The 23,419-nt window shown below is 34.4% G+C and overlaps 2 protein-coding genes across 4 annotated transcripts in view; both read left to right on the forward strand.

Annotated features, from left to right (window-relative positions):
- The window catches only part of COL11A1 (collagen type XI alpha 1 chain), a 208,297-nt gene that overhangs the window by 28,389 nt on the left and 156,489 nt on the right, over positions 1 to 23,419 (forward strand). For all 3 annotated transcript variants that reach the window (XM_047727896.1, XM_047727894.1, XM_047727895.1), the window contains 2 exons: positions 127 to 340; positions 5,244 to 5,406. In XM_047727896.1, coding sequence (XP_047583852.1) covers positions 5,287 to 5,406 — 120 coding nt within the window. In that variant the 5' untranslated portion in view covers positions 127 to 340; positions 5,244 to 5,286. The remainder of the gene's footprint in view (positions 1 to 126; positions 341 to 5,243; positions 5,407 to 23,419) is intronic.
- LOC125098785 (proteasome assembly chaperone 4-like) lies at positions 5,902 to 6,425 on the forward strand. The gene has a single exon (XM_047727897.1). It carries the CDS (start codon positions 5,989 to 5,991, stop codon positions 6,358 to 6,360), a length of 372 nt encoding a protein of 123 aa, XP_047583853.1. The 5' UTR covers positions 5,902 to 5,988; the 3' UTR covers positions 6,361 to 6,425.

Consider the following 23,419-nt stretch of genomic DNA (forward strand, 5'->3'; position numbering starts at 1 on the left):
GAATTGTTATGACTGTTTGAATTTACATGACTTATTACGGCCTCCTACAAAGTTAAAAAAAAATAGGATAATCCAGGAATAATTTGGGAATTTGTAATTTTTGACCCTTTGGCTTTCTCTTCTCAGGAGGAAATTTTCCAGAAGATTTTTCAATATTATTTACAATAAAACCCAAAAAAGGAATTCAGTCTTTCCTTTTATCTATATATAATGAGCACGGTATTCAGCAAATTGGTGTTGAGGTTGGGAGATCACCTGTTTTCCTGTTTGAAGACCACACTGGAAAACCTGCCCCAGAAGACTATCCCCTCTTCAGAACTGTTAACATTGCTGATGGGAAGTAAGTAATATAATAATCCAATGTTATAGCTGTATTGAAAGCAATTATTTCATTTAACCATTCAAGAAATATTCATAAAGTGTGATGCAGTTTTCTAGAGCTTGGAGACACAGAAATGAATGAAACACAACATACCTAATTTTACATAGTTTCTTTTGCAGTCTGGGTAGACAAATGATGTCCAATTTAAAAAATATATATATATGAATAAAGAGCATATCAGGTGGTGATAAGTGAGAGAGAAAGAAATAGAGCAGTGGAGAGGATAGGGAATCGTGGCAGAGGGTGCAATTTTAAGGAATGAGATCAGGGAAAATCTCACTAAGATGGTGACTGGTGAATGGGGCGCCTGAATGTCTCAGTCATGAAGCATCTGCCTTCGGCTCAGGTCATGATCCCAGCTACCTGCTCAGTGGAAAGCCTGCGTCTCTCCCTCCCACTCCCCCTGCTGCGTTCTCTCTCTTGCTGTGTCTCTCTCTGTCAAATAAATTAATAAAAATCTTTAGAAAAAAAAAAAAAGGTCACTTCCCAACTCTGACCTTAAAATAAAAAAAGGTATAAGGAGGTGACTGGTGACGAATCTGGGGTGCATGCCCTGCCGATAACTAAAAGTATATACTATTCCAGGAGGAGGGGAAGCAAATACACAGCCTCTGATTCCAGGTGTGACTGATTTGGTCTAAGCAATGTCAAGGATACCAGCATGGCAGGAGCAGAGTGGAATGATGAGGATGGAGAAGCCATGGGAGGCCAAAGGGTATAACACTTTGCAGATGACTATAAGCATTCTGTATTCCATCTGGAGTAAAATGCAAGTCACTGCAGACTTTTTGAGCAGAGGAATGACCTGCTTTGATTTACTTATTGTTAAGCATGTTAATACTGACAATCATAAGAAGCTTTTTATAATGCTTGATCTGTGCTATATACTGTTTGAAGCACTTTATACATAGTCAATTCACTTAATTTTTCACTCTTTGAAGAAAATAATGTTAATAAACCCATTTTATAGAAAAGTAGACTGAGGTACATAAAGTTTAAGTGACTTTCCTGAGGTGATATATTTCCAAAGTGGCAGAGGTAGGATTTGAACTTAGATAGACTACCTAGTACTACTCTTCTGAAAATCATGCTGGATTCTAAATTCTGCATTGTGAATATTGCCTTTCACTTAGGGAGCAGCTAAGTACAAATAAATGTGTATTAAATTTACCTGGTGGGGCGCCTGGGTGACTCGGTCAGTTAAGCATCGGCCTTCGACTCAGGGTCCTAACGTCGAGCTCTGCATTGGGCCCCCTGCTCGGAGGGTACTTGCATCTCCCTCTCCTTCCTGCTTGTGCTCTGTCTTGCTATTTCTCTCTCTCACAAATAAATAAATAAATAAAATCTTTTAAAAAAGTTTACTTGGTATTTTATTGCTGAATCTAGTCTTCTAAAACTAGCCTTATCTGAAATATGACAGCTATAGGTGTAAGAAGGAAATAGCAGTGCAGATGGAAAAAAAAATGTTATCCACACTCAGTGTATCCTTGTCAGGACCATGGAGAAAATTTCACCTCTGTGGCAGGAAAAACTAAGATTTATGAGCAATTTACATATTGTCCTTATTAGTTAATACGAAAAGTGATGATATGAAAATATTAGGGTAAGGAATTTAAGGGTACACTGTTTTCAATAGAATATCTCTTTGATATGGTTGCATTGAGCAAAGGCATGTTGGACGTGAAGGAGTGGACCATGTGGGATTATGGAGAAAGAATGTTTCCGGCAGAGTGAAGAACACATGCAAAGAATGGGAAAGACGCAGCAGTGTGGCTCTTGTGCAGGCAGCGAGAAAGCAAAAAGTGGGTGTGAGGTCAGAGAGCCAGGGCACACCCCTTATAAGCAGAGTAAGGACTTCAGCTTTTTACTAAGAATATCAGATGGTTTTTAGCAAGGCAGAGACTTGATCTGATTTGTATTCTTTTTATTTTATTATGTTATGTACTGTATGTCACTGTACAATACATCATTAGTTTTTTTTTTCTTTTTTATAAACATATAATGTATTATTAGCCCCAGGGGTACAGGTCTGTGAATCGCCAGGTTTACACACTTCACAGCACTCACCATAGTACATACCCTCCCCAATGTCCATAACCGCACCACCCTCTCCTGACCCCCCTCCCCCCAGCAACCCTCAGTTTGTTTTGTGAGATTAAGAGTCACTTATGGTTTGTCTCCCTCCCAATGCCTTCTTGTTTCATTTATTCTTTTCCCACCATCCAAGCCCCCCATGTTGCATCTCCACTTCCTCATATCAAGGAGATCATATGATAGTTGTCTTTCTCCGATTGACTTATTTCACTAAGCATGATACCCTCTAGTTCCATCCACGTCATCGCAAATGGCAAGATTTCATTTCTTTTGATGGCTGCATAGTATTCCATTGTCAATACATCATTAGTTTTTGATGTAGTGTTCCATGATTCATTGTTTGCATATAACACCCAGTGTTCCATGTAATACGTGCCCTCCTTAATAGCCACCACCAGGCTCACCCATCCCTCCACCCCCTCCCTCTAAAACCCTAAGTATGTTTCCTGGGGTCCATAGTCTCTCATGGTCCATCTCCCCCTTTGATTTCACCCCCTTAATTTTTCCCTTCCTTCTCCTAATGTCTTCCACACTATTCCTTATGTTCCACATATGAGTGAAATCATATGATAATTGTCTTTCTTGCTTGACTTATTTCACTCAGCATAATCTCCTCGAGTTCCATCCATGTTGATGCAAATGGTGGTATTCATCCTTTCTGACGGCTGAGTAATACTCCATCGTATATATGAACAACATCTTTATCCATTCATCTGTTGAAGGGCATCTCAGCTCCTTCCTCAGTTTGGCTATTGTGGACACTGCTGCTATGAACATTGGGGTACATGTGCCCCTTCTTTTCACTACATCTGTATCTTTGGGGTAAATACCCAGTAGCGCAATTGCTGGAGTTGTATTTTAAAATGGGCACTCCGTTTTTAATTTTTTGTGGAATCTCCACACGGTTTTCCTTATTTGTGGAACATAAGGAATAACATGGAGGACGTTAGGAGAAGGAAAGGAAAAGTAAATTGGGGAAGTCAGAGGGGAAAACGAAGCATGAGAGACTGTGGACTCTGAGAAACGAACTCAGGGTTTTGGAAGGGAGGGGTATGGGGGATGGGTGAGCCTCGTGGTATTATGGAGGGCACATATTGCGAGGAGCACTGGGCATGGTGCAAAAACAATCTTGGAGCACTGAAAAAAATAAAATTAAAATGTTAAAAAGTTTTTAAAAATGAACACTATAGGTAAGGAAAAAAAGATAAAATAAATGGTTACTCCGGTTGCATGAGCGTGGAGACAGAGACTAGTTAGGAGTCTGGATGAGAGAACTTGCAGATTGGGTAAAGTCAAGAGACACTGGATTCTGAATATACATTGAATATAAGGATTTTCTGAAAATGTGAATATAAAGTATATGAAAAAGGGATTAAGAATGACTCAAAAACTTAGGGGTGGTTGTATTTTAATACCATGATTATGATGTATCATTATCATCCGAGCTGAAATTAACAGTAAGATCAAGTTCAGAGTCCTAATCAGCTTTTAACAATGGAAATCATTTTTATTTTCTGCTAATGAAAAGCACATACGTACAACAGTGGAGATGGTTTGAGTTAAGACACAGGCTTCTTGGCAGAAATACGTGTAAATTTTACTCTCACAGTATTAGGTTGCTCCAAAATAAATCTTTGAGCAATTCAAACTAAGCAGATGCCTATGCTAGTTGAATGTGCTATGGAAAGACCAAAGATTAAGTATATATGGAAATATACTTGGTCTTCATCAGTAGCCATGCCAAGTCACATGAAAGGCATTTAGGAAGGCTCCTGCAATTTTTTGGGTATTTTATTTTATGGATATAGTCCTAGACACTTCTGCAATATTAATCTAGAATTTTTCATTTGGAAAAAAAATAAAATATAAACCAGAGTGGCTTGCAAAATCCAATGAGCCTCACTCAGTGGTTTATGTTAGCACCAGATATTGTTAATAAAACCCACCATTTTACAGTAAGATTAGGGTTTATATGTTTCCAAAGGGCTGAGCATGTCTACCCCTGAAGCCTGTCATCGCTGCCCTGAATTAGCTGAAGCAGTAGCTTCCCCGTGAATGGAGACTCTCACTCCACACATGTGCTGACTATGCTTTCTTTCAGTGCTCCCACTTCCTGCCAACCCTGGAAAGAAGGAGAGATATTGTGTCTCAGTTTTGGATCCTGCCCACAGGAGTGATCTATAACTGTCTTGAAATTAAAGTGGAAAAAGAAAACGAAAGCACTTGAAATAAATGTGAATAAGGACAGAGAAGCACATTGTGTTGTACAATTAGGACGTTCAGTTGTTCCAGATGGAGCAGTCATTCAGTTAGTAGACATACCCTTTCACAGTTCATCTCAGGGGATCTCTAGAGAAAAAAAAAAAAATTAAGTGGAATTCCATTTGGAAGAAAGCATTTACGCACATAGAAACTATTACTTACCGTGTATCCCACCCCTGATCTCTATCAAATACACTCATCAGGACATGATGAGATTAAGCTTTTGTTACAACCACACAAAGTGAACCAAAGGATGGGTACTTCCTTATCAGCATAGACAGCCACCCCTGATGTGAATTTTATACTGTTTGTGTCCTTTTTACTACCTAATACTCTTCTGGGTAAATAGTAAGTAGTCACCTGTTAACAGATTGATTAAAAAATGAGCCTACATTTTGTACAATTTCAGCTCACTTTCACAATTTAAAGTACATCGTATTTTTTTAACCTGAATAATGATGACAATGTCTTTGAAGCCTACAAAAGAATAACTTGGCTTTTTTAGGTGGCATCGGGTAGCAATCAGCGTGGAGAAGAAAACTGTGACAATGATTGTTGATTGTAAGAAGAAAACCACAAAACCACTTGATAGAAGTGAGAGAGCAATCGTTGACACCAATGGAATCATGGTTTTTGGAACAAGGATTCTGGATGAAGAAGTTTTTGAGGTAAAAATAAATCAAAGTTTATTTGATGTTGAATATCGTTAAATCAGATGAACTGTGTTAATAACAGTAACAATCAATATATGTTATATATCAACGTTGAAAACCAAAGGGTGACCTACTTTCCTCTCCTGCGGGTGTAGCGGTGATGTTTTTTATTGTTCAGTAAGAGAATGAGTAGACAATGATGGCTGTAAGGACTGGGAAACATTATAGAGATTGGTTGATTTGAACACAGGCAGGCTATTCTCCTGCGAAGGGCAAACGGCTTTACTCTTGGTACTTTGCATTATTTTCTTTGGAGAAAAGAACATTTTCTTCACTTCCTTTTCTGGGAGATTAATTTAGGGAAATGTACAAGTCAGATATTCTGCCTTTCTCTGTTCTTTGTTAACGTTTCTAAGGTATAAAATAGAGTTCATATTGCGAAAGCTGAATGTATGTTTTTAAAAATCACTTTTTTAATAATATGAAAGTTGTAGTAATAAGTTTCCTTCCGGCGCTCGCTTGCTTGGGTCTGACCGGGCGGGCGAAGGCCGGGCAGCGGGACTCCGGGCGCTAGCCGGGCCCGGCGTGCGGGGCGGCATGGAGGGGCCGCCGGCCGCCGCGGGCGGGGAGGTCTCCTTGCACAACTTCAGCGCGAGGCTGTGGGAGCAGCTCGTCCACTTCCATGTCATGCGGCTGACGGACTCGCTGTTCCTGTGGGTGGGAGCCAGGCCGCACCTGCGCAACCTCGCCGTGGCCATGTGCAACCGCTACGATTCCATCCCTGTGTCTACCTCCCTCCTCGGAGACACTTCTGACACCACCTCTACTGGCCTTGCACAGCGCTTAGCCAGGAAGACCAAGAAACAGGTGTTTGTCAGCTATAACCTTCAAAACACAGACAGTAACTTCGCATTACTGGTAGAAAACAGGATCAAGGAAGAAATGGAGGCTTTTCCGGAAAAGTTCTAGCAGAGTGGCAGAAGTGAGGATTTGTAACTTATGTACAATATACATTGAAATAAAGGGATTGAATTCCAACAACAACAAAAAAAGTTTCCTTCCAATCATAATTCACCAATTAATGATAATCACATTCTTTCTTTTAATCCTTCCATCATTGGATTTGGTAGTTTGTCCTTTAATTTTCATTTAGTCAGTTATTAACAGAACAAACAGACCTGAATCCTGACCCCATAAAGGGATTCATTCCTGAGATAATATTCTGTACTGTGATCTGCTTTTATACAATTTCTGCGTAATTTATTTTTCGAAGTATAATAAAGTAAAGCTCTGTATTATATTAAAAATTAATAGGCAAGATTACCATGGAAGATTTTCTGTTTTTTGGTTGTTAATGAATATAACACATAGACACAGACAGTATTTTTCATAGAAAGAACAATGTACATTTGGTGCAGGAGGATATTACATTCCTGTACTTATATACATAAACTGTGGCATAATTTTAAATATAATTAGCATTTGTCAAACTTTCAGTTGAGATTCTGTTTCTGACTTTTTTCAACCTGTTTATACCTAAGCCTTTGACTCAATATAAAATGTTTTTAACACATTATATTATGCTAAATTAAATGATAAACTCATTCAGCAATACATAATAATATACTCTCAGATCTTCCAATATCATGTATTGATTACACACAAATGATAAATATTTATTTATTTGATGAATATTGTATAGAAAACTTAATTTCGAGTCTAGCAAAGTTCTATTTTATTTTTATTTTTTAAAAGATTTTATTTATTTATTTGACACACAGAGAGAGATCACAGTAGGCAGAGAGGCAGGCTGGGGGGGTGGGGGGGAAGCAGGCTCCCCGCTGAGCAGAGAGCTGATGCAGAACTCGAACCCAGGACCCTGAGATCACGACCTGAGCTGAAGGCAGAGGCTTAACCCACTGAGCCACCCAGGCGCCCCAAAGTTCTATTTTAAAATTAAACTACAAACATCAGTTTCACAGACTAAATTTGTTTTCGTAATACACACAACCTTATTTTCTGGCAACATAAATGAGTAATATGGATGAACTATATCGTGGATGGTTTCATTTCATATATTCATTTAGTCTATTGCTATACATAGTTACAGGTCTTCTGGAACTTAAGCAATGGAAATTAAGATTAAACTTTGTTAATCATAAATGGTAAGAATATATAAAGAGGAAATACAGAAGGGGTGCCTGGGTGGCTCAGTTGGTTGAGCATCTGACTCCTGATATTGGCTCAGGTCATGATCTCGAGGTGGTGGGATTGAGCCCCCGTGTCTGGCTCAATGCTCAGCGCAGCATGGAGTCTGCTTGAGATCTCCCTCTGCCCCGCCCCTCTCCTCATGCTTGCATACTCTCTATCTCAAATAAATAAATAAAATAATTCTTTAAAAAAAAGAAATACAGAAGAGAAAAAAATTAACATTAATTAATATCTCTTAAATATAAATTATTAATATTCTCAAAATTTACGACCCTGAAAGATATTTGTTATATGTACATGTTGATTAAATGTCTTTTTCAGACAGGGCTTCCTTTGTCATCCCCATACCATCTCCCATGCACAGACTGTACTCCACTTTCTTTCCCATATACTACACTCATGCTCACTGGGGTGCAGTTTAGAGTTTCTGAATTACAGTTTTAGACTATCACAGTATGTTCTTTTTTCAAAACAAATCATTGAATCTGATGTTACATATTTTAAAATATGTAATAATAGCCTCTGTGTTTCATAGGCTGATTACAGTATCAACCCCTAGAATATATAAAAATGATTTCCCTAAAACATTTCCGTATGTTTTCACAACTGCTAACCAGAAACTTTCTGGCCAAGGGGCTTCTAGTAAATTACCAAGGACAGATGTACTAGGAGAAAAGATTACTATATATATTCCTTGATTAATTCTTAATTTTCTGATCCATAAACCACATTCTAAATCCTGGAGTAACTCTAGCTGTTTATTTGGAAAAACTGCTAAACTATTAAGAAAAATAATTTTAGAAGACTCATTAATGAATTCTTTAGTGAATGTGACAGTGAGTAGCAAAAATAAGTTTATTATGCTGTTTTTCATCTTGGAGTTTCATGAAATCCTATGGAGCTTTAAAAAGAACATTTGTTCAATATGATATGTAATTAGTTTTGAAAAAGTAAATAAATGCAGATATTTCACTATAAGATTTATCTTTATCAATCTATCCAAATAATTGCCATACATAAAACTCATCTTACTTCCTAAATTATATTATTGTATAGGTATATAAATTTCAAAAACAATTTCGTCTTTCCCACTTGAAAAAAGAATATGAGGAAAAGAAGTAATTCAAACACAGATTTTATTTTATTTTATTTTATTATTTTTTAAAGATTTTATTTATTTATTTGACAAACAGATCACAAGTAGGCGAGGCAGGCAGAGAGAGAGAGGAGGAAGCAGGCTTCCTGCTGAGCAGAGAGCCCAATGGAGGACTCAATCCCAGGACCCTGAGATTATGACCTGAGCCAAAGGCAGAGGCTTTAACCCACTGAGCCACCCAGGCGCCCCTCAAACACAGATTTTAAAATCACAGTAAAACTTTCTGACTCCTTTTGTGAAATTAGTTCATCTTATCTGAATATGATGTTAATGTATCTTTCTCTAAAAATTTACTCATATATTTGCTTTTCGTTTTGTTTTCCATTATCATTTTGTATTCCATTTATCTAGACTTTTGAATCTCTGCAAGTGAATGTGTAGAAATTAAACTAAAAATGATAAGAGATAGGAATGGTGCCATATATACATTGTTTTAGTGCTTGATAAGCAGTTGTAATGGTGAAGATGATATAAAAAGATCAGTGATACATTATTCCAAAAATTGAAAATATCCCTTCTTTGGAAATAGTGTCATTCCAATTTAGATGCAGATCTGTTCAGTATGTAGTTTCATTTCTATAATTTCTGTATTATCCTACATCTATGGAAAGGTACTGTTGTGGCAAAAAATGCTAAATGTGGCCATATTTGAATTCCAGTCTGAAGACTTCAAAGAATTCAACATCAAATGGATAAAAGCAAATCTAAGAAAAATTTAAGTATGACAAGTTAGTTTATATGAAAATGCCAAAATCAATATACAGAGTCATAATTCAGATCACTTAATTTCAGCATAGTGGAATGAATATAAAAATGGATTATAGAATCAGAAAAATCTGATTTTGAATTCCAGAATGGCTTAACTACATTTCTCTATGTAATACTCTAAGTTTCATTATTTATTTATTTATTTATTTTTACTTTATGTAAGTTTTAATTTCTCATTCATCAAGTGGGAATAGTAATGTAATCTCCCTAGTAAGTATATATATTTAAAAAAAAGCTCATGAATGTAAAGTGCTTATAATACTAGTATTGATTATATATATATATAAAGTTATATATTATGTCAGTTTAATTATGTATTACTATATAATTTTCTTCTTATTATTTATGTTCTTTTTTATCATCTTACAACTATGACATGTCAAATATTCTTACACATTTTTGATATGAGGGAGCAACTTGACCCATGTAGCAGTCCAAGGTTTTATGTGGTCTTTCTGTCTTATAAATAGAGTACTTGGTTCCTAGGCTAGTGCTTGTGTACCAGGTATCTTGTGGAGATTAGATAAATTTTCCCTCTCTAAGCAGGTAGCACCTGGGTACAGAACCCAGCAGGGAAAACATGGTCTGGGCATATGAATACTTTCAAGCAGGCACAAAATATCTAACCAACACTAATCCATAACCTTGGGTTTGTTTTTGTTTTTGTTTTTTTTTTCCCCTAGCTTGATAATACACTTCAAAGATGTGAGGAAAAGCTAAATTAAAAAAAATAACTACATTGCCTGTATTCTTTATCAATAAAATTACTTTTGTAGTCTTTTAAACAGGGAAATTTCTTTACTAAATTATCAAGTTGTAGCCATTATAACTCAAGTTTTCAAAACATTGCTATTTCAATCTTTTTTCTTTTTTAATTATAAAAGGAGGTTATTACAAGTCTATTATATTTCCAACAATTTTCTATGTTTGGGCAGATTATTTCTTTTGAAGCAATGAGAAGAATATAATGATAATTCAAGTGGAAAAGCTTGTTGATGAAATTTTTCATTTTTTTCAAACTTCTCAGAATGATTTTGGCATTCATTTTTCTTGGGAGAAATCAATGAATAATAATTTATAAAAGCTACACAATTTCAGTAGTTTTACAAGCCTAGAAAACTGACCTTAAGGTTTTAATAGCTATTATCTATATCTTTATATCTATCTGTATATCTATATCTATCTTTATCTATATATCTATATCAATAACTATCTCCAATATTCCATTAAGAATTTGATTATCACTTTGTGATGCTTGTGTATCTTTATACTATGTATATTTTCTGAGCATATGCTTTTTAAAAAACGATGTTAGTAGACGTGGTTTTCCTATAGAACAACAAAAGAGGATGGAGGTAGCTTTCCCATTTACCCACTTTTCCTAGTCTAGATGCATTTAGCTAATAATACTTGAGATTTTTAAAGATCTATTTATTGAGATATAACTGAAGTACAATAAATTGCAAATATTAAAAGTATACCATCTGATCGGTTGTGAAATGTGTTTACACCTCTGAAACCATCATCATCATCAAGAAAATAAACATGGCCATCACACCCAAAATTTCCTTATGGATTCTTATAATTCCTGTCTTCTTCTCTCAAGTAATCCCTAATTTACTTTTTAATCACTATAGGATATTTATTTTTTCTAAAAATTTAATAAACAGAATGATACTGAGTATACTCTCTTTAGCTTGGCTTTTATCACTCAGCATAATGTTTTGAACACTTATCCGTGTCTCATATATATTATTTTGCTTATTTAAAAATTGCTGAACAGCATTCTAATGTATGAGTAAACCACAGTTTGTTCATCCATTCATTCTGTTAGGGGCATTTGGGTCATTTCTAGATTTTGGCTACTGCATATAAAGCTGCTATGAACATTCATCCATACATTTTGTGTGGGCATTTATTTTTGTTTGTCTTAGCTGAATACCGAGAAATGGAATGCTTTGGTTATTTGGTAGTGCATATTTAACTTTAAAAATCAAAGAAACTATTTAACTGTGGAATTAATTAATTAACATCCAAAGTGGCATTAAGTAATTTTTACACTCTTTCCAGTAGTGAATGAAAGTTTCAGTTGCTCTGTGTCCTTGCCAACCCTTGATATGGTTAATCTTCTAAATTTTAGCCACTCTCAGTGGTTGTGTAGTAGTATTTCACTGTGGTATTAGTTTACATTTCCCTCATAGCTGATGAAGTCAAGCATTTTTTGAGGTGCTCATTGGCCATTTCTGGATCTTCTTCTGTGAGGTGTGTTTAGCCCATTTAAAAAAAAAATGGCTGCTATATTTTGATTATGGAGTTTTAAGAGTTTTTCTTTTAATAAATCCTTCATACTTTGTCTGATAGAGTTTTGCAAATACTTTTCCAGCATGTGGCTTACCTTTTTATTTTGTTAGTAGTGTCTTGTAAAGAGTGAACGCTTTTCATTTTGATAAAGTTTAATTTGTCAATTTTGTTGTTATGTTTTACACTTTTTGTGTTCTAAGAGACATTTATCTACACCAAAATTACAAAAATGTTCTCCTGTTACCAGATATATTGTAATATTAGGTTTTACACATAGGTTATACCACATTTTGAGTTAATATTTGTGTATGGTATGAGGTAAAAGTCAATGTTGATTGTTTTTAGACAAGGATATCCACTTTATCCTTTACAAAGAAGACTTGCCAGTCATGCATTGGATTGCTGTGATTTCTGTGTCAAAAATCAGTTGACTACTTATGAGTAGATCTATTACTCAACTATTATCCTATTCTTGATTTGTCTATCTTTTTACTAATACCAAACTACCTTGATTACTGTAGTTTAATAGAAAATTTTGATATTAGGTGGGGTAAATGCCCTTATTTTTTATTCGTTGTAAACATTGTGTTAGCTCCTTTAGGTTATTGGCATTCTATATGAATTTTGGAATAAGTTTGTCAATTTTTAAAATAAAATTGAGTTTTCATTTAAAGGGAATTTGGTTTAAATTAGAATTTCATTTAAGCTCCAGATCAAAATGAAGAGAATCTATATTTTAACAAACATTATTTTCCATTTCCTGAATATGGTATAGTTTTCCATTTATTTTGCTTTTCTTTAATTCCTCTCACAAGATTTCCTAGTTTCCACTGTAGATGTCTGTTTTCCTCTGAAAATGAACTTGATATCATCTCACTGCATGTGTATTTATTGACAGTTATTTTATGGCCCAGCATATAGTCTATCTTGGTGAATATAACATATGCCTTAAAAAGAAAGTGTGTCATGAAATTGTTGGATCGAGTGTTTCATAGTTATAATAGATGTTTTAAAATCTCTAAGAGTTTTAACATTTGGGTTATCTGAGTGTTTATTGTCTTTTTAAAATTATTCATTAATTTTTTATTTTTTTTTAGAGCTGTTACAGGTTCAGAGCAAAATTGAGTGGAAAGTAGACAGTTTCCAAGTACCCCTGTGGGTATACACATGTGCACACACACAAACACACACACACACACGGCCTCTTCTACAATCAAAGTCTCCACCATCCCAGAACATTTGTTGTAATGGGTGAACCTATATTAACATATCATTGTCATCCGAAGTCCAGAGCTCACATTAGGGTTTGTTCTTGGGTTGTACATTCTGTGGATCTTGGCTAGTGTATCATAGCATGTATTTACCGGTGTAGTATCTTGTGAAATAATTTCATGCCCTAAAATCCTCTGTGCTCCACCTATTCATCCTTACCTCTCTTCTAAATCCTGACAACCACTAATCTTTTCAATGTTTCCATAGTTTTGCTTTTCCAAAATGTCGTATAGTTGGAATCATACAGGTGTAGTCTTTTCAGGTTGACTTTTTTCCCTTAGTACTATGCATTTACGTTTCTTCCATGTCCTTCATGGCTTGATAGCTCTTTTCTTTTTAGTGCTCAATAATATTCCATTGTCTGAATGTAACACAGTTTATTTATCCATTCACCTACTGAAAGATATCTTTCAAGTCGCTTTCAAGTTGTCGGTAATTATGAATAAAGCTTCCATAAACATCTGTGTGCAGGTGTTTGTGAGGACAGTTTTTAACTCCTTTGGGTAAATACCAAAATGTATGATTGCTGATGTGGTAAGAATATGCTTAGTTTTTTAAGAAACTGTCACTGTCTTCCAAAAGAGCTAACAATGTTGCATTCCCACCAGCAACGAATGAAAGTTCCTGTTCAACATTTTGGCACTTTGGCCATTTTAGATATTGGCCATTCTAATAGGCATGTAGTAGCATCTCATTTTTTTAGTCTGCATTTCCCTGACTACATGTTGAACATCTTTTCATATGCTTACTTGCCATCTGTCTTTGGTAAGCTATCTGTTAAGGTCTTCTGTCCATTTTTTAATCAGGTTGTTAATTTTCTTATTGTTAAGTTGTTTTTTATATATTTTAGATCACAGTACTTCATCAGATATGTCTTTTGCAAGTACTTCCTGACAGTCTGACTTGTTTTCTCATTTGCTTGATATTGTCTTTCACAGAGATGAAGTTTTTAATTTTAATGAGATCCAGCTTATCAATTATTTCTTTCATGAATTATATTTTTGATGGTGCATCTAAAAAACCCATTACTATCCCCAAGGTCATGTAGGTTTTTCTTGTATGTTATCTTCTAGGGGTTTTAGGTTTCACATTTTACATTTAGATCAGTGATCCATTTTGAGTTAATTTTTGTGAAGGATTTGTGTTTAGATTCACTTTTTTACATGTGGGGTGTCCAGTCTTTCCAGCACCATTTGTTGACTAGACTAACTTCGCTCCATTGTATTGCCTTGCTTCTTTGTTAAAGATCAGTTAACTATACTTACGTGGGTCTGTTTTTGTTCCATTGACTATTTGATTTTTTTCCAACAATACCACACTGTCTTGATTACTGTCACTTTAATCTGGAAGTGAAGTAATGTTAGTCCATCCAACTTTGTTCTACTCATTCAATATTGAGTTGGCTATTCTGGGTCTTTTGGCTCTTGTTAGAAACTTTAGAATCAATTTTACAATATACAAAAGTAGTTTCCTGGGATTTTGACTGAGAATGTTGAATCTCTAGATAAGTTGGGAAAACTGACATCTTGACAATATTGATTTTCTTATCCATGAATATGGAATATCTTTCAATTATTTAGTTTTTCTTTGATATCTTTCATCAAAGTTTTGCCATTTTCCTCATATGGATGTTATAAATATATTCTTAGGTTAACTTATTTCATTTTTTAAGTGTTAATGCGAATAGTATTGTGTTTTTAATCTCAAATTCACTTGTTCATTGGTTGTATATCGGAAAGCAACTGGCTTGTGTATATTAACCTTATATCCTGCAACCTTACTCTAATTCATAATTAGTTCCAGGAGTTTTTGTTTGTTTATTCTTTTGGATTTTCTATATAGATAGTCATGTCATCTATGAACAAAGATAGTTTTATTTCTTCCTTCCATATCTGTATCTTTTATTTCCTTTTCTTGTCTTATTGCATTAGCTAGGACTTCCAGTACAATATTGAAAAGCAGTGGTGAGAGGGGACAGCCTTGCCTTCTTCCTGATTTTAGTGGGAAAGCTTCAAGTCTCACCAGTAAGTATGATGTTAGTTTTAGGTTTTACATAGATTTTTAAAATTTATCAAATTAAGTAAGTTTCCCTCTATTTCCAGTTTGCTGAGAGTTTTTTTTTTAAACCATAAATAGATGTTTAATTTTGGCAAATGCTTTTTCTGAATCTATCTCTATGATCATGTGGTTTTTTTTTTCAGCCTATTGATGTAATAGATTACATTAACTGATTTTCAAATGTTGGCCCAGGCTTACATACTGGGTATATATTTCACTTGGTGATAGCTCTTTTTATATATTGTTGGTTTATACATTTTCACTTTGTTAATATTTTGCTGAGAATTTTTGCATCTGTGTTCATGAGAGACATTGGTCTGTAGTTTTCATGTAAAGTCTCTGTCTGGCTTTGGTTTAGGAAATAGTGTCTTCATATAATGAGGTAAGAAGTATTCCCTTTGCTTCTGTTTTCTGAAAGAGAATGTAGAAGGTTGGTATAATTGCCTGCATAAATGTTTTATAGAACTCACCAGTGAACTATTCAGGGCCCAGTGCTTTCTGTTTTGGAAGGCTATTAATTATTGACTTGATTTATTGAATAGATATAAGCCTATTCAAATGACCTAGTTCTTGTTATATGAGTTTTTGCAGATTTTGTCTTTCAGGAAATTTGTTTATTCCTTCCAGTTCATCACATTTGTGATCATAGAGTTTTTCATAGTATTCCTGTATTACCCTTTTATATCCATGGGATACACAGTGATGTCCCTCTTTCATTTATAAAATTAGTTGCATTTTCTCTCTTACTTTCTTAGCCTAGCTAGAGATGCAATGATTTTATTTGAAATACACACACATACACACACACACACACACACACACACACACACACAAACACACACTGCTGTCATTTTACTGCTATCTGCTCTAATTTTTATTTCTTTTCTTCTGATTACTTTGGATTTATTTGTTCTTCTTTGGAAGCTTAGGTGATTGATTTTAGATTTTTCTCTTATTCTAGTATATGTATTCAATGTTATAAATTTCTCTGAGAAATAGTTTTGCTGTATTCCACACATTTTGCAAGTTGTGTTTTTGTTTTCATTTAGTTCAAAGATACTTTTACATTTCCTTTGAGATATCAGCTTTGACTCATGTTTTATGTTGAACTATGTTGCTTATTCTTCAGGAATTTTGAAACTTCCAGGTACCTTTCTGTTATTGATTCTTAGTTTAATTCTACTGTATTCTAAGAGCAGATACTATATGATTCTATTGTTTAAAAATTGCTAATATTTTATGGCCCAGAATGTAGTCTATCTTGATGAATGTTCCAGGGTGAGCTTGTGAAGAATGTGTAGTCTGTTGTTTTTGGATGAAGTAGTGCATAGATTTCAATTACAGTTGATCCTTGAACAACACATATTTGAACTACATGGGTCCAGTTATATGCAGTTTTTTTTTATATATACAGTACTGTAAATATATTTTCTCTTCCTTATGAATTTCTTAATAACATTTTTTATTTACCTTACTTTATTCTTAAGAATACAGTATATAATATAGCATACAAAATATGTGTTAATCAACTTTTTATGTTTTCATTCAGAATTCTGGTCAACAGTAAGCTATTAATAGCTGTTTTGAGGGAGTCAAAATTATGGATTTTCAACTGTGTGGGAAGTCAGCACTCCTCACTCCCATGTTTTTCAAGGGCCAACTCTATATCCAGTTTATTGATAGTCTGTTCAGTTCAACTATGTATTTATTAATATTTGGCATCTGGATCTGTCCATTTCTGGTGAAGGGTGTTAAAATTTCCAACTATAATATTGGATTAATCTATGTCTTCTTACAATTGTGTCAGGTTTTGCCTCACATATTTTGATGTTCTGTTATTAGGCACATACACATTAAGGACTGTCACCTCTTTTTGACAATTGATTCTGTTATATATCTCTCTCTCGTTATATATCTCTTTTTTATCACTCTTTTTAATCTCTCTTTTTATCTCTCTATATATTTCTTTCCTTGCTCTGAAGTCTACTTTGTCAGAAATTAATAGAGATATTCTTGTTTTCTTTTGACTAGTAATGGCATGGTATATCTTTTTCTGTACTTTACTTTTAATCTATATTTGTCTTTATACTTAAAGTAGGTTTCTGGTAGAGAACATATGGTTGGGCATTGTGTTTTGATCCACTCTGACAATCTGTCTTTTAATAGGTATATTTGGACTGATATTTAAAATTATTATAGATATAGTTGAATTTATATGCACCATATTTGGCACTGTTTTCTGTTTGTTGACTTTATTTTTTGCTCATCTTTTGTCTTCTACAACTCTGCATTTTTTTGTTTGAATTGGAAATTTTATATGATTACACTTCACTCTTTGCATATTAATTATACTTCTTTTAAAACTTTATTTTATTTATTGCCTTGGTGTTGGCAATATACATTTTTTAAAAAGTTTATTTATTTATTTTAGTAATCTCTACACCCAACGTGGGCCTTGAACTTATAACCCCAAGATCAAGAGTTGCAAACTGTTCTGACTGAGTAAGCCAGGCATCCCAGCAGTAATTTTTTATTAACCCAAGACCCCTTTAAATAACACAATACTATTTCACAGATAGGGCAATTACCTTTTAATAACAGAATATTTCTATTCCTCCCTCCTGTACCTTGTATCATTGTTTTCATTCATTTCATTTTTTATAAGTATATATATATTTATGCATACATATTTGAATACATTCTGTTATTATTATTTTAAATAAACTGTGATTAGGTAGATCAATTAAGAATACGAAAAATAAAATTTCTTATTTTACTTGTACTTATTTATTTTCCAGCACTCTTCCTTTCATTATCTACATTTGAAACTCTGATCTCTATAATTTTTCTTCTCTTTAAAGACCTTTTTTATTAAATTGCTTTAAAGATAGACCTGTCACCAACAAACTCCGTCAGTATTTGCTTTTCTTAGAAAGTATTTATTTCTTTTTCACTTTGAAGGGTTATTTTGCAGGATACAGATTTCTAGATTGGTGAATTTTTTTCTCAACACTTGAAATATTTTATTCCATTCTCTTGCTATGCAGCTTCTGAAGAGAAGTTAAATGTAATTGTGATCTTTGTTCCTCTATAGTTTAGGTGTCTTTCTCTGGGTTCTTTCAAGATTTTTCTATATTATTGATTTTCTGAAGTTGAAGTAGTTTTTCTTTGGCATTTATGCTGCTTGAGGTTCTCTGGGCTTCCTGGATATTTGGCTTGGTGTCTGACATTAATATGTGCAAATTTTCAGTCATTATTGGTTCTATTATTTCTTTGTTACTCACTCTCTTCTTCCAGATATTCCCATTACATGTATGTTATATCTTTTGTAGGTGTACCACACTCCTTGGATATTCTGTTCTTTTTTCCCCCAATTTCTTTTCTCTTTGCTTTCATTTTTGGAAGTTTCTATTATCATGTCCTCAAGCTCAGAGGTTCTTTCCTTACCCATGTGCAGTCTACTAATAAGTCCATCAAAGACATTCTTCATTTTCAATCTCTAGCCATTCTTTTTTTTTTTTTTTAAGAATTTTATCTATTTATTTGACAGAGAGAGACATAGCAAGAGAGGGAACACAAGCAGGGAGAGTGGAAGAGGGAGAAGCAGGCCTCCTGTCCAGAGCAGGGCTCAATCCCAGGACCCTGGGATCATGACCCGAGCTGAAGGCAGACGCTTAACAACTGAGCCACCCAGGTGCCCCATTAGCATTTCTTTTTGATTCATACTTAGAAATTTCATCCTCTGCTTACGTTATCTATCTGTTGTTGAATAGTGTCTTTTTTTTTTTATTTCATAATGTCTTTAGAATATTAGTAGTAGTTCATAAAAATTGCTAGTTGGGCAATTCCAAAATCTTGTCAAATCTTGTGGTTTTGATGTTTGTTCTGTCTCTTCATACTGTGATTTTAGCTTTTTGGTATGCCTTTTAAACTTTTGTTGAAAAATGGACATTATATATTGGATAAAAGAGATTTGGTAAAGACCTCAGTAATATATTGGTAACGTGAAAGGGGAGGGGAAGCATTTTATAGTCCTATGATTAGCTCTGTCTTTCAGTGAACCTGTAATACCCCTGGATTGTGAAGTTTACTAGTGCTTTTCAGTTCTTTTTCCCCACTAGATGGGGCAGGATAGCTAAATATGGCATTAGATGTCACATGGAAGGGGGCTGGAGTTGTGTACTTCCCTTTCTCTAATTCTGTATGGATCTTCTTTAATTAAGGAAGAAAAAAAGCAAACTATGACTGTATTTAAAAATTATCATTATATGCTCTCAACCTAGGTTCTAAACAGAAAGCTTTATTCTTTACATTTTATTTCTTTAAATCTTATTCTTACTTTGTATATATTTAGAAGATCTTTCATACAATACAAATTTTAGGAACAGAAAAGTGAATGAGAGTGAATCCAGATGATAAAGTCATTTCCATTGTTCCATTTAGGGAATGAAAGATGAAGGCACAGTTATCATTCAGCAACTAAAAAGTGCAGAAACGGTTAAATGAAAAAGGTGAGAATGACATTGAAGTTTTTGCCCTTTTTTGAAGATTTTATTTATTCATTTGAGAAGTTGAGAGAGTGTGTGCTACAAAGAGAACATGAGCAGGGGAAGGGACAGAGGGAGAGGGAGAAGCAGATTCCTTGCTGAGCAAGGACCCCAATGTGGGGCTTTATCTCAGAACCCAGAGATCATTACCTTAGCCACCCAGGTTCCCCAAGTTTTTGCTCTCTTAACCACATTTGCAGTACTTAGCAGTATTGACTCTGGAGCCAGATAGCCCTTGTTTGATTTTTGGATTTGAAATTTAACCACATTGGACATCATGGGCAAGATACCCAACTTCTCTTTTTCCTCATCTGTAAAATGGGATACCTGGGGCACTTTTTTCATAGAGACACTGGAGGATTAAGTGAATTAACATGTATAGAACATTTATAGCTGTGTCTTGTAATATTTAGTGTTTTATAAGTGAAAAAAAAATTTCCTCTGTTGATTATTTCTGAAATTAGGTGAAAACAGCAAATACATAGCTAGCATAGCAGCTACATTTGGCTTTGTAAAGAACTGCAGCTTCTGGTATATTATTTTAAAGAAGACTCCAAAAACTGAAAGAAAGAATGAAATGTCATTCTGGAATGGAATTGTATTTCTTACTCTGTCAAAATAGCACAGAGTCAGTGAAACAGAAAAACAACAAAGCTTTGAATTTACCATGGTTATTTAGCTTTGTTCTTGTTCTGTGAATCTTCAGTTAACATGTATATTTGGGAATGCAACTGTGGCTCTTCTTTTAATTGTTGAGAAAATTGTCTGGAATCTGTTTTGTGATTAATGTTTTGTTCAATGTAGTAAGACATAAAAATTATTTTCTAAATTTCAGGGATTATGTACACTTTTAAGAGAAATAACTAATGTGGATACCAAACATGAGGTACAAATCTGATAGGGTTGATATTCAAACACAGTCCAAGTAAAACTTGGTTGTAACAAACTCACATTCAATGCAAATCAGAGCAAAAAATCTCAAGGCATGCACTAAACACCCATATAATATTAGGATTCAGCAATAAAGTGCTTCAGTGCTTTAAAGATGCACTGTATTCATAGACATGTTGAATTTCTCTAATATATAAAAAAACTAAATATGTATGCAGTAATTTCTAAAAAGGGATCTTATGGCTCTCATCCATAAAGAGTCCAATGAATTTGAATGGCAATATCTTATACTAGCAGTTTTATAAAACAAATTTTTGCTACTTGAACAAATTGTCAGATTTATTTATACTTGGTGTTAATTATTATTTACAAAGTTGTGTTGACAAATAAGATATTCACCTTTTAACTTCTCTGTTTTTTAGGAAATATTTAAGTCTAACACTGACCACGTAAGATCAAAATCCAACATTGGGTTAATCCTTTTTTTTTTTTTTTTTTTTAGAGAGTTATCCATAGCTAAGTCTGAAAGGAACATCTGTTTTTGGCTGTTTGATGTGTAATTACATTCTTTTTTGCTGCACTTTGAGTTGGTATGACAAGTGTGGTGAGGGTCAGCACACAAAAATGTGCCACATTAGTTATGACCAAGCTTCAGTGATGCTGTAGAAAGTGTTGGCAGTCTTCTCTAGACATCACTGCATTTTATTATACAACAGTCACGTGGTACACTGTTGCCATTCAAGCTGTGATTTGATCTGTACCATTGTAGTGTGATAGGAAGATGACAGGCTACATTTGGGGACTTTATTGATAGTTTAGAATAATTTTATATTTAGCAGGATTTGTGGTTGAAACCATTTTAAAAAATTCAACGTCGCATTCATTTGTTGGTGGATTTAGATTTCAGATCTCTATAGAATATCCAGAGTACCAGTTACACAGGGTATTTTTTGTCCTCTAAAAGGAACATTGCCATTGTGGTTCAGTGTTTTACTTTTTGATTAGTGCATCACTGCCAACAGTGAACAATAAAATGTCACATTTTATTTTGTTCCTCTTAAAAGTTTTATCTCTGATTACCCTGGTGAAAGTGATACTTGTCTTCCTTATCATTTTCCCTTTTAAGTTTTATTATCAGTCTGCAGCATTTTATTAACTTCTCAAAGAAGAAACCATTTTGAATTTTGTTCTTGTCATCTCTGTTACCATGTTGTTTTATAATTACCTATTACTGGATAGCTTTCTCATTAGACTATAAATTCCTTGAAAGCAAGATTTATAGTCTATTAATTTAGATATTCCAGCAGAAGCACCAGCACAAAGTTTAACACAGTGTTTAGAGCCACTGAATATTAGTAAATACATGAATGGGTGTTGCCCCTGGTGGTGGTAAAGACTTCTTTAGAAGTGTCTGGGAGGAAAAGGGGCAGGGATAGCTGTAGGTTAACATATGCCATTTGGAAGTTAGGTGTTTATTAAGTAGTAGACTAGTCCCTGTTGAAGCAGAATAAACATCATTTGCCAAACATTGTGCTTAAATAATTGATATAGAGACATAAATAAATAGTTGTAATAAGATATGATTGAGTTCATAATAAAGACATAGAAAAGTTCATGTGAGGGAATAACAACTATATTTAAAATGTTGAAAAATAAAGAGATACTTAAAGATGAAGGCACACGAGCAAAAGATGAAAGTTTGGAATGAGCACAGCAGATCTGAGAAATACAATTTGGTTTGGAGGCATTTGGGACATGACCTGGTTGAATGTGTTAGGGCCTGTTTGTGGACAATGTTTTACACCATGCTGAGGGGGCTGAACTTTAAATCATAGGTCATGAAATATCTCTTTAAGTGGAGGAATTCAGATTTGTTTTTTAAAAAAGTGCGCGCGTGTGTGTGTGCGGGCGTGTGTGTGTGTGTGTGTGTGTGTGTGTGTGTGTGTGTGTTAGTGAAGGAGTTAGGGTAGAATCAAGAGACCATGGTACAGAGAATAAAAAAACAAACCCTGATACGTTGAAACATCAGTTCACATGAAAGATATTAGAGTAAAAATAAAGCCATGACAGAAGAAACAGAAGGAAGGGCCTTGCTTCAGGATGTTAATATGAAGTAGAACTGACAGGACTTGGGGAGTTAATTAAGGGAGAGAGGAGCAATACCTTAAGCTTTACCTAGATAGTAAATAGTTGGTGTTTACTTCTTGCAAACATGAGCTGTTTCGAATCTTAGCTAAGTTTAAAAGTCTTTAATTTTCTTTTTTGTGATTTATGAATTATGTACTTTAAATAAAGCTTTAAATTGGCTAAATGGCCATAGGATTATCCTATAGACAAAATGATCTTGTCTCAACATATTTCTACTTTTCTCGAGCTTTAGAGTAAACACACAGTTAATGTAAGATTATTATTCACTTGAAGGAATATACGAATATATAGAATATTAAATTATGTTTTAAGTAAATATTTTAGAAATGAGATCTTTTTAAGGCATGACCTAGTTCATTTCTGTTTAGAATATGACTTAGTTCTTAGAACTGTGGCAAAGATACAGCAGGTGTCAACGCAGTATTATCTAGTACTATAACTATTAGTGTTACCTGTTCCTTGGATAATTACAAGAGCCTTTTAACTGATCTCCCTGCTTTTGTCCTGCCTATCTTTTAGCCTGTTTTCTAAACCTTAAACACAGGGATATGTGGGTGGCTCAGTGGGTTAAGTGTCTGCCTTTGGCTGAGGTCATGATCCTAGGATCAAGCCCCACATTGGGCTCCCTGCTTCTGCCTGCCACTCCCCCTGCTCGCTCTCTCTCTTTCTCTCTCTG

Source organism: Lutra lutra, chromosome 4 (genome assembly GCF_902655055.1).
Source record: "Lutra lutra chromosome 4, mLutLut1.2, whole genome shotgun sequence".
NCBI classification, from domain to species: domain Eukaryota; kingdom Metazoa; phylum Chordata; class Mammalia; order Carnivora; family Mustelidae; genus Lutra; species Lutra lutra.